The sequence below is a fragment of the Haliotis rufescens genome, unplaced genomic scaffold, assembly GCF_023055435.1.
Source record: "Haliotis rufescens isolate VD_foot unplaced genomic scaffold, xgHalRufe1.0.p SCAF_3, whole genome shotgun sequence".
NCBI classification, from domain to species: Eukaryota; Metazoa; Mollusca; class Gastropoda; order Lepetellida; family Haliotidae; genus Haliotis; species Haliotis rufescens.
The window spans coordinates 41,446,154-41,458,425 of record NW_025964001.1 but is presented as its reverse complement, the minus strand read 5'-3'; the positions used below and the strand labels follow the sequence as shown (position 1 = coordinate 41,458,425).

Genomic DNA, 12,272 nt, shown 5'->3' with positions numbered 1-12,272 from the left:
CACATTGATATGCAGTTTGATCTCCTGCTGGGACCATAGTCCCGAGGCAGTGTGATCATTCAGAACGCCTCCCCAGCCGGAGAGTGACGCGTCTGTTTGAACTGTGAGAGACGGAACGGGAGTGATTCCCGACCTCGGTCCACCACTGGAGGTGTGTAATGAGCCACTACGGAGTCTCGAGCACAGTCTCGAGATCTTCCGAGTTCGCCCAAAGTCGACGGAGTGCTTGTTGAATGGGACTCATTCTCAAGCGCGCCCGCCAGACCAAATCCACTGTCGCCGCCATGTTGTCCAGTAACTGGAGCCATGTACGAGCAGTGTGACTTGCGCTTAAGGGACTTGATATCTTGTGACAGAGATACACGTCCTCTCACCGTGTTGAAATTAGCCACTAGGAAGACTAGATTCTGAGTAGGGCTCAGATCTGACTTCTTGAGATTGACCATCCACCCTAGAGTGATCAGAATATCTATCACTTGTTGTGTAGCTATCTGACTCAGGGATTGCAATAGAGCTCTTAGTAACCTAGTCGTCGAGGTACGGATGGCAGAACCGACCTTTTGACCTGGCCACTTGGGCGGGAATCAACATCAGCTTGGTGAACACCCTCGGGGCCGTGGAGATCCCGAATGGTAGAACCCTGAACTGATAACACCTCCCGTCGAAAGAAAACCTCAGGTATTTCTTGAACTCTGGATGTATTGGTATGTGGAGATAGGCGTATTTTAAGTCTATTGACGTTAGCCATTCTCCTGTCTCGACAGTTGAGATCACTGTTTGGTGACTAGGAAACAAGTCGAGTAGAAGCCCTCGCTTTCCTGTCCCTCGGGACCCGGTTCGATCGCAGCTTTCATAAGAAGTGCGTCGACCTCGGCACGGAGGAATTCCGCCTTCTCTCGGGTAGCAGGCACCGGTGTGTGCTTTATCCCGGAAAAGTGGAGGAGCGGATGAGTTTTCCCGATAACTTGCGACTATGGGTTCACCCGGGGCTCTTCGGGCGCTAATGGGAACCCATCGTTCCCAGCCCCGCGAAAAAGCTGTTGGCCTCGACCAGCTGCCTTGCCCCGGCCCGTGCCTCTCTTGCTCCTCACGGCGCCCTTATACCTGAAGGAAGCGGCGGCTTCCAAGCAGGTGTGGACGTCTGACCCGTGCGTTAGCGTAGGAGGGGACAATTGGAGAGGCCCGCTTACGCGGTTTTAACGCTTGGTACCTCCAACAAGGCCTTATGAGTCTTTGATGGAAGTATACAATTGAGCAGCCTCTCGGACCGCCTGCTGAGCCCCAGGGAAGAGGGTGGCACCCTCTTATACGGCAAAGCAAGTAGGTCTTGGCGTGTGTAAGTCGAGTATTTAGATACCGACATCCACCGCCTGCGCATGCACATAACAGCGCACATCATCTGCGATGCACAGCTACGAATAGCGTCCCGCGCAAGATAATGTTAGTTGCGCGGCCAACTCCGAAGAGTCGGCCGGCCCCTCTCCCGCTAACTCCCTCTGTACAGCCGACAGATACGCGGAGTGTACGGACACACGGAGCTGTTGGCATGCATTATGATATTGCTCCTCGAAGCATATGTAAGCAGCCTTCAACTCCGCACCGCACACGGGAAAGGGGGGGCAACCGCCGGCCCTGCTTGACCTTAGTCAAGTTGGGTGTCTCCGACTCTGGCATGGGCGCAGCAACCTGAGGCAGTACATGGACAATCCTGTCCCGCACGTGTCTCTGCACCCGGCCCGAGGCCGAGTCCCGGTGCCGAGGTGCCGGAGGTTCAAGGGAACCCACCTGGCACTGGGCTAGGTATCCACTAGTGAAAGCCTTGGCCTCGGAAGAGGCGTCTGGCTCCGCTAGGGTAAATTGTGCGTCGGTAGTGCACGGGCCGGTGCCCGCCACCACTACGCTGGGGAGCGACCTCGAGCCGGAGCCGAAGCTCGGTCTCGGATCGTCCCCGAGACAAAGGGAACCAACCTGGCTCCGGGCTAGGTATCCACTAGTGGACGCCTCGGCCTCGGAAGAGGCGTCTGGCTCCGCTAGGGAAAATTGTGCGTCGGTAGTGCACGGGCCGGTGCCCGCCACCACTACGCTGGGGAGCGACCTCGAGCCGGAGCCGAAGCTCGGTCTCGGATCGTCCCCGAGACAAAGGGAACCAACCTGGCTCCGGGCTAGGTATCCACTAGTGGACGCCTCGGCCTCGGAAGAGGCGTCTGGCTCCGCTAGGGAAAATTGTGCGTCGGTAGTGCACGGGCCGGTGCCCGCCACCACTACGCTGGGGAGCGACCTCGAGCCGGAGCCGAAGCTCGGTCTCGGATCGTCCCCGAGACCAAGGGAACCCCCCTGGCTCCGGGCTACGAATCCACTAGTGAAAGCCTCGGCCTCGGAAGAGGCGTCTGGCTCCGCTAGGGAAAAATTGTGCGTCGGTAGTGCACGGGCCGGCGCCCGCCACCCCTCCGCTGGGGAGCGACCTCGAGCCGGCGCCGAAGCCCGGTCTGAGATCGTCCCCGAGACCAAGTTGCCTGCCTCGGCCGACGCCGGGCATATCACAAGGTCTCGAAGCCGCGTCCGGCGCCGACAACGGGGAAGGCTCGGTCCGCATCTCCTCTCGGAGCTGAGACTTTACCTCCTCCATCATCGACGCCATCTGCGACTTAAGTAACGCAGAAAAGTCTGCCAAAGACAGTGCAGGAGAGGGTGCAGTGCTTACTACGGGGACCCTCGAGCCTTCTCCCCCGGCCCCCGGAGAGGGAGCGGGGGAGACAATCTCGGCAGCTTTTTTACCCTTTTTAGATGGGGAGGGGGGGATGTCTTAGTAGATCTGATATCTACCCCCGCCTTTAATAGACCTCTTTTAAGTGGAACAAGTCAACTTGTCTCTTTTGGGGGCCCCGGGGGGTAAAGGCAATGTCCTCCGCCAGACATATTCGGCAGCGTTCGTGCCTGTCTTAGAACAACCCGTACACAGTTTGAAGGTCTTGTAAACAAGACCGTAATTTCTGAGGTGGGCGGGAAGGGTATCAACGTGTATCAGTGCGATATAAAGATCGGAAAGAAACGTGCATAAATTGTGAAACTAGAAGCAAAGGCGTAATGTAGAATGCGATTTGTAACGCGATACTAATAGCCAATGTGTAGTATAATTATAACACCAAAGGGGCGTGTTACGCGCTAAGGTGTAAAAACCCGTAAAAAAAGTAAGTGTAGTTTATGAATTAACACACCACCTTGGGTTTTGTAAAGGAAAAAATTGTAGACCAATGCTGTATGATATAACAAAACCCCAAGCCGTTTCTTAATGGCCTTGGTGTTACATGTATCAGCCCGTGGAACTACAATATGGACGCCATTACGGCCATTTGAATTCAAAGGTACCGTGCACGTGGCGTATTATTACAACTCTATAACTTCACAATGCGAGGTATTACGCCTTTGCAAAGAAAGAAATGTACCATACATACAGTTTGGTCAGCCATGGTTCTTGTCGAACGATAGATTTCTCTTATTTTTGTCTTGTGTGAAAAATCAACACGTCTGTCTCTTACAGATGACATAAGGAAAGTGATTTGGGTGAGAGTTGCTCCCCCTGGCGTGAGGCGCCGTTGGGGGTGAGGCCCCGTAAGGGTGGTCGTATATCATACAAAAACGAAGTTTTTTGTGTGGTAACATTTTTTATTAAGGAAAATGGTTACAACTATGTCATATAGATTTTCTTGAGCAAGGAAAATGCAATAAGTGCCCCAAGGAGGATTTAATCAGAAAGAGAATTATTACTTTGTTTCAATCTGCTGGAATCCACAAATACATATGAATACATTTCATGCTGTAAATGGTAGTATTATGAGGTCAATGACAACAGTGGTACATATAGTTTCTGTAAATGGTAGTATTATGAGGTCAATGACAACAGTGGTACATATAGTTTCTGTAAATGGTAGTATTATGAGGTCATTGACAGCAGTGGTACATATAGTTTCTGTAAATGGTAGTATTATGAGGTCAATGACAGCAGTGGTACATATAGTTTCTGTAAATGGTAGTATTATGAGGTCAATGACAACAGTGGTACATATAGTTTCTGTAAATGGTAGTATTATGAGGTCAATGACAACAGTGGTACATATAGTTTCTGTAAATGGTAGTATTATGAGGTCAATGACAACAGTGGTACATATAGTTTCTGTAAATAACATTACTGAATCATTATTAGAAGACCTGTTTCATACACAGATATATACATGTACCTCTGACAGTAGCATAGATGACGTGTCCGTCTTGTAGTTGAAGACCTGATAGCATGGTGTGATTGGCGTGTCCAACATTTGCAAACACCCTGATGTCTTCCTCTCCTGGCATTGACCCTGTTACATGAACGCGTTTGTCATTTCAGCAATGTACATTACATTCTTATCTATTAGTAGATTATTCAATACTCGTACAAAGTCCATGTTCTGAAACTTCAATAAACTCTGTTCGTAAGAAGAAAGAAACAGAAGAAAAAAACCTATAAAACATTATGTACTTGACATACATCTCAACGTACAATATTGTCCTACCTAATGCAACATGATAGAAGGCGATGCCGCTCGCATGTGAACTTGTTCCTTCCTCCTCCACATCAGTAAAGCCAGACCAGTTAACACTCACTTCAGATGTGCTCATCTGTGAGAGATATAGTTCGTTAATGGATTATTCATAATCATCTCAGGTTTCAGTAAAAGAAGATGCTAACTGCGTTTGAACTTTTGAACAGAATGTTTCATGTTTCTAACTCAGTGTGTAACAAAGCTATCACAACTTCCAGTTTGGATTATGTAAAAATTTCCTGAAAAAATGCTTACAGCATAAGAGCGGAACGTCCAATATATCCAGATTAGTTGCAATGAACCGCCAATAGTCAACCCTCTCTGTTTGACTAACCCCATTCCGGTCATACAGCTAGGTTAGTCAAATAAATAAAGTGACGAAATGTATTTAAATTATCAATGCAAGAGAACAACCAGTCTACATTATCTGCCGAAACAGATTCCATTGGCGTAAAAGGGTGAAATAGAATTATATGAATGAACAACTGAAAATCAGTGATGACAATTAGTTGTTTGTGGAAACACTTTCCATAATCATAAGAAATCTTGTCTGACCATTGTACTATTCCGACTATATCATAAGCATATGTTTTTGAATCACTATCAAATTGTGATGATACCAAGTATTCGCGAAAAGGTGAGTGTATCCTGCCCCATCAGTTACACTCATCACAAACACATGCAAAGGTAAGTCAGCTGTCACTTGAAAAAGGACCACGGAAACATATGTCACTTTTGTCACTGATGCCAAGAAATGAAATGTTACATACCTGATATATGTTTTCCTTTAGCCCCTGGATACTGACCGAGCCAGGAGATGGTGGAGTGAGGTCGACAGTGATACCGTCACTACAAGCATTCACCTCTTTCAGGACAGTCGCCCATTTCTCATTTGTCACCTCCGTCTCATCGGCTTGAATACAGATGTGAAACCTCTGTCCATGGGAAAGTTCTTCCTTGTGGTCAAAGTGTATGTTGACAAATTCTTTTCCTGGAAGATGAACAAAACACACAATGCCATTCATATTAAAGTGTCAATTTTGATATGTAAAGATAAAGTTTAATATACTCAGCAAATCGTCTTGTTCAAAGTGCCTGGAATTTGGTCTGAAAGTATTTTTTTGTTTTGATAAATCTACGAGCAAACAGTTGTATTAACATGAAACATTTCAAAATATCAACAGTGAGCCACATACAACAGATTTAGAAGTTCGCGGAGAAATAGTATGTCCTCAAAAGAATCACCCGTTTCTCCACATTTGACAACATCGGCCAATGCACATGGGTCAGTGAAAGTCATCAGACTCTCCCGCTTGTAGTGAGATGTGGGGTCCAACTTGTCACCTGCTACCACCGCCCACTTGTACTTCCTGTGACGTAAACTTGGCCACACAGCAGACAGGACGTTTTTGTAGGGAGTATAATCAACATCCAGCATAGGCCACAGGGCATTCTGTTCTAAGGTGATGCTGTTCCCAATGTCCTTTCCAATCATTATACCTGCCAGGAATATATGACATACAGGTATGCAACTCATATATGAGTGAGTGATTAAGTGAAGTGAGTGAATATGGTTTTACACCGGTTTTAGCAATATTCCAGCAATTTCGCGGCGGGGGACATCAGATATGGGCATCACATATTGTAGACATATGTGTAATCAAACTCGGGTCTTCGACCTGACGAGCGAACGCTTTAACCACTAGGCTTTCCCACCGCCCCCACTGAAGGAACTAAACAAAACGATGAACCGCACGTGGGGATAACTCCCCTTCATACTCAATTCTTTAAACGGTCAATTACTTGTTTTTAAATTTTTCATGATATTGAACCAACATTTCAGTGATTTCAAAATCTGTTAGAAAATCTCTGTCGCCAGCAGGGCCCAGATCTTCATAATGTGATTTAAAGTAATAACTAACATCGGCTAGGCTACGGCGACATATGATAGAATGGTGTGAAATTATTTTTCAAATATTTCTATAAACCTTCAAGGCTCAACAAATAATACAATCAAATCACGTGAAAAGAATATACATGCACAGCAAAGAGCAACTCGCGACCGAGCGAAAGCCGAGAACACATTCCGCATGCATCATATAAGGGTGACTCATATAGTATAGAGACCCGTGAAGATCCGGGGTAGAATAGGTCTTCAGCAACCCATGCTTGCCGTAAAAGGCGACTTATCCTTGTCGTAAAAGGCGACTAACGGGATTGGGTGGTCAGGCTCGCTGACTTGGTTGATGCATGTCATCGATCCCAATTGTGTGGATCGATGCTCATGATATCAATCACTGGATTGTCTGGTCCAGACTCGATTATTTTGTAGAATTTTCCTATTCCGAATATTCTATAAGTAATACGTTACCACTGTTATCTGAGGCTGTTGTCTCCCACAACTGCTCTTATAGCGAAATCTTCCACAGAGATCTCAATCACCTCATGCAGCACGTGCGTAGCCACCTAGCTGCCATGTGACACCCTTCACTCTTGTCTCTTGCGAGAGCAAGTGCTCGGGGGACGGACGGGCGGGCAGCAATGGTAACGTATTACTTATAGAAATTACATTAAATAATAGGTTACCACTGTTATACCGAGGCTGACTACCACAGTAGGCGATGGGGAGCACCCACAAACCAAAACCTTGGACTTCCCGGCTGCAGTATCCTGAGGGGTAATGGGAGTCCCCGACCGGAGGCCGCCGCGAAGGCTTTCTCCAAAGACGGCTTAAATCTGCGCAACAAAGTTGACGCGGGAAAAGCCTTGTTGACAGACTCGTACAGTGACTACGCTAGCCGCCGCTGTACCCGTCGACCCCGCGTCCGAACCTGCAGCCACCGAAGGGGCCGGGGACGGAACAACCAGGGCCTTATCCTGAGATAAGGCCACCAGTTTGGAGTCCACCAGTTGAGACAACAAAGCCGCGACGGAATCAGACATTGTTCTTTGAACAAAAACAAAACATGGTTACAACACACACACCAAACATATTCACAAACATAGATTTTCCGAAGAAAAACAAACGATAATAGCGAATACATAAAATACATATAATAGATATATATAAATATTAATAGGTGATGCAAAAAAACACCACGATATACCACTAAAGGTGGACGGAAGACACAAAGTGCTGACGCCACACCCCGTTAGTAGCGAAAACAAAGGCAGGAAAATTTAGGCGGGAAAATTTTCTAAGCGCCGTATAACGAACGCCCCGTAATTTACAGTTTACTTAGGACGAAGAAACAGTAATAAATATCACAAAAGATAGGCAGGAGGTGGAAAACCGTAGAACGCAAGTAGAGCAGTCGATACACGTCTTGCTATGGCAAGCGAAGAGACATGAGTAAAGGGTGTCACATGGCAGCTAGGTGGCTACGCACGTGCTTCATGAGGTGATTGAGATCTCTGTGGAAGATTTCGCTATAAGAGCAGTTGTGGGGTACAACAGCTTCGGTATAACAGTGGTAACGTATTACTTAATGTAGTTAAAGACCACCATCATATAGCTGGAATCTTGCTAAGTGCAGCGCGTTAAACAACAAACCAACCAACCAACCATACAGTATAAATACTGAAAAAAACATTTCTGGCAAATTTCAACAATGTTACTCAACTTTTGTTAAGGACCTAACCTTTGACTATTTTGGTCCTTGGCAAATGTTATTAGTGTATTTTTCACAAATAAGTGTTTTGTAAATGTATTCTGGAAAGGGTTATGAAACGTCAAAGGAAATTTGTTTTGAAAAATACTTATTACTTTTCATGTACCCTCATGTATGTATGAAGTAAATACAATATGTTATAATATTTTAATAGGACATCATACTGAGGCATACATACAGTTGTGCATCGATTTTGTGAACATTATACTATTATTTTACATTTCTTACCAACGGCATCAATGACGAGCGAAGGCTTCACCAGGAGTAGATCAAAGGCAGAGCAGTTTCTGACATCAGCAGACACTACAGTAGAGTGACCCACTTTGTTGTATCCTCTGACGGCTAGGCGGCGACACTTACTAAAGTCCAGAGGTCTGGAGAGGCTGATCGTGAATAAAACCTGCCACACAAAAATGAAATTCACGTTATCAACATAACTCGTGTTTTGCAGATATCAAGAATGTGTTTTGAATGGAATCGTTAGTTTAAGATGAAATGTATTTTATCATTAAGGTTACCTGAGTATCCTGATTACTAAGATTGTTCACAGGTGTCCAATGTGTCAGAAGGTTGCTGAAATGTCCACTATCTGTCAGACTCCACTCAAACCTGTCCATCACAGCATACGAGTTGGATGTAACAGGTATGTCGCCATCGCGGAAACGATCCAGAGCAACCTCGAGCTGTGCAAAAGTAAAGAAAACTTGCTATTTGTAGTTTTTAAGTGTTTGACTGAGTTCAACACAACATGTATTAGTCATTAAATCATAGGACAACGATGGAAGATTATGTTGGCATTAAATGTTCAACACTGTGTATGGATATAGTGTTGTCAAATCTTGTATTCCGAACCTATCACACGCCAATTGCATTCTAAGTGCCACCATAAATATTGATGTCCAAAGGTGGCACCTTAGACCAGTATGTCATCTGTATATAAAATATATTGAAGAGCCATCTTCTTTCAGTAAGTTATACGTCCAAGTATATTTCTGCATATTCTATGTTGATAATATGATTGGCTACCGTAGTGCTCACTTGTGACATCAACTCTGTCTCCTTGTATGTAATGTTGATGCCCCCTGCTACAGGAGGATGGGGTATTACTGTCACGCCGTCACTATGCACGGGCCTGGTGCAGACTCTCACAGCACAGAACATGACAGCAGCCCTGTAGGTGTGTCCTGGGGCCAGGGAAAGTCCACTTAACACTGCATAGTCCGTGACTCCCAGGCTTGTGAACCCATCCACGGTGTGCCACAGATCATCTGGAAATGCATTATCTGTCTCTCAGGCATTTGTTGCTATGTGTATACAAAATATGGATATGTACGCACATTATACTTTATATCTCATCTTTGAACACTTTACTTGGCATATGTATGTATAAGTTGCCACCTGCATTTTACAAATGATATCTTAATATTGAGTGCACACACCCGTGTTATCTTTGGTCATTTGTATTACATTGTCCGATTCTGTCCAACTTGTGTGTATGTTGACTGATGCTACCAGATACAACATTCACAAGGCCAATGATCACTTAACTAAAGGCAGACTGTACAATAATATCATTAACCCTATTGTTCCACTACTGCTAAGACAATTAGTTTTGATGCTTCAACCACGTAAGATGCTTTTCATTCCACATTCTTCAAATTTGGACATTGGTGCCATGGTATGGAAGCCATGTTGGACTGAATGTTCTTGTAATGCAATTTATCCATTTTTTCAAAACTATTTGAACATTTGGTCTGCATTTCTACTGCAGTCAGCCTATTTTTCTGAAACTTGCCATGGGAGTGACTTTCTTACTCCGAATGGTTTATAGCCTTTGCTAATTAGTAAGCCTCAGATATTTTGTTTAAGTGTTGTTAGCTTCTCTTTCACTTGTGACCATGTGACCCAGAGAAGCCTTTATAATACATGCGGCTAAGAGCCCTACCTCTCTTCTTGAATCAATACGTTTCATTAATAATGTCAGAAACAACATCTCAATTAGAGACTATGCCCCATCATACGGTGCATATCAAAGTGAAAGATTGAGTATATTGTGGTACAAGAAACCACACATGTCAGTGTATTGTGTTCTGATATATAAAACCGGTGATAATAAGATGATATACCTGACCCATGGAACTTTGTTTCAAGACGTATCTGGACATCAGTGTAGGGAATGTTGACACCAGTCGCTTCCCAGTTGGCGGTATACACGGACGTGGACACTTGGTAGATCAGATCAGGAACACACTGATGCCACAGTGTAAGGTGCAAAATCATTAAGTAAACATATACGAGAAACGACACATAGTTGGAACAATATTTCATCATTGAGGTCTAACAACTTCATATTCATTGCTATTGTGGTGTTTACAAATGTTCGATGAATGAGTGTTCAGTGAGTTCTCATGACGAGGTTTTGGTGTACTTACAGGTACATCTCGAACGTTAGTCTTGCTTGTGGTCCAATTGTGAGTCCCTGGATGGAAAGAAGTATTACACCTATACTCTCACTTATTATAACATTTAAGTTGCTAAGAAAAACATTTGTTTTAGTCATGCCCAAAAAATGTCCACATCGCACACTAATATATCCTATCAAGTCATACCATTAGGACATCCGTCTCCATCTCTAACTGTGACACGTCCACCTACATCCTCATTATGTTTGATGACCATGACCCCATCTGATGACTGACTGATTTCTCCAGCAGATGTCCTGGCCTGCACTGTCACATAGTACACCTGTGAGAGAAGAGGCCAACAACTGAAAGGTTGTGCTCAGCTACATATAAATGCCGATTAAAGGACGGGTCCTTTCTTCATATCAAACATATAATATATCATTATTGATTTTGTAACCTGAACTAACCCTATATTAAATATGGTGACTCTGAACATATCTCACATATGTGTTTGTGACGTAGCCTATAATGACAAAATGACAGGTATCTACATGTTCACTTACAGTGTGCAAACTTAGTATCAAGTTGTTAAACTTGTGTGACATGGACTTTTCAACATCTTCATAGACTCTGACGTTTTGCAGTCCAGGCAATGTACCAATACAGACACTATACTTGACCCCAATCAGGTCATCGTCAAACCCAGACCATTTTGTATGAAGTGTGGTGGTAGATAGCTGAAGATCTGCGTCCACAAAGTCCTGAAATGAAACAAGCAACCAAAACATTAAATGCAACTATGAGTGCACTATTGAATGTTCAATGTAGTGGTGTCTAAATAAACGATATCATGTGTTTTCTCTGTTAGCGTGAAATCTATTCTGTTGACATACAGATAGTTAACCTTATAGACACAGGTTGTTTTACCGTGATGTCAAAAAGTTCTTGTTCCTCCTGTGGACAGATATCAAGTACCACTCCCAGGGAAGGTAGTCTGACATCGTGGACGTACGGTTCTGATACACCAACAGTCCACAGTCCGACAATGTTGGTCACTTTGACTGAAACATAGTACATGTGGCCTTGATGCAGATCCCAGTGGAGGTCGCGGGTGGCTACAGCTGTGCATGATGGTGGCGTGGAGACAGAGCATCCTCCTCCTGACTGGAGAGGGAGGAAGGGGAGGATCCTAGATCCACCAGGAGACGAACCTGAATATGGTGAAAAATATGTGAAACCAGGAACATGAGTTTCAATTTCATCTAAAATCCTGTATGTGTTGAAGGATCAATTATCAATGTAGAGTTTTAACGTTTACAGAGTATACAAGTGGCTTCTACCTGAAATAATGATATCAGATTACAGTCGTTACCTGAACTGTCATTCTTGTGTCATATAAAAAAATGTGTTTTTCAGATTAAAAACGATGTTTTATTGGTCTGTTTTCAGTCGTACAAATTCATACAAACCTGTAGAGGTTACGGATAGAGGTTTACAGGCGACACACGCCAAGGGGAGCGACTCTCACCCAAATCACTTTTCCAATGTCTTATAGGAGATGGAATATGGGGGGGCGGGCAGCCGTGCCCCAAGGAGGATTTCATCAGAGAATCCATAAC

At 44.6% G+C, this 12,272-nt stretch overlaps 1 protein-coding gene across 4 annotated transcripts in view; it reads right to left on the bottom strand.

Moving 5' to 3' along the window:
* LOC124123006 overlaps window positions 1–12,272 on the bottom strand; it is an 84,672-nt gene that overhangs the window by 26,809 nt on the left and 45,591 nt on the right. For 3 of the 4 annotated variants that reach the window (XM_046486245.2, XM_046486260.2, XM_046486266.2), the window contains exons 25-36: window positions 11,581–11,864; window positions 11,217–11,414; window positions 10,858–10,993; window positions 10,681–10,727; window positions 10,375–10,498; window positions 9,275–9,516; window positions 8,767–8,931; window positions 8,477–8,648; window positions 5,823–6,077; window positions 5,348–5,568; window positions 4,548–4,653; window positions 4,236–4,352 (exon numbers count right to left, since the gene is read on the bottom strand). In XM_046486245.2, the coding sequence (XP_046342201.2) occupies window positions 4,236–4,352; window positions 4,548–4,653; window positions 5,348–5,568; window positions 5,823–6,077; window positions 8,477–8,648; window positions 8,767–8,931; window positions 9,275–9,516; window positions 10,375–10,498; window positions 10,681–10,727; window positions 10,858–10,993; window positions 11,217–11,414; window positions 11,581–11,864 (2,067 nt within the window). The remainder of the gene's footprint in view (window positions 1–4,235; window positions 4,353–4,547; window positions 4,654–5,347; window positions 5,569–5,822; window positions 6,078–8,476; window positions 8,649–8,766; window positions 8,932–9,274; window positions 9,517–10,374; window positions 10,499–10,680; window positions 10,728–10,857; window positions 10,994–11,216; window positions 11,415–11,580; window positions 11,865–12,272) is intronic. The other variant, XM_046486253.2, reaches the window with a different exon arrangement.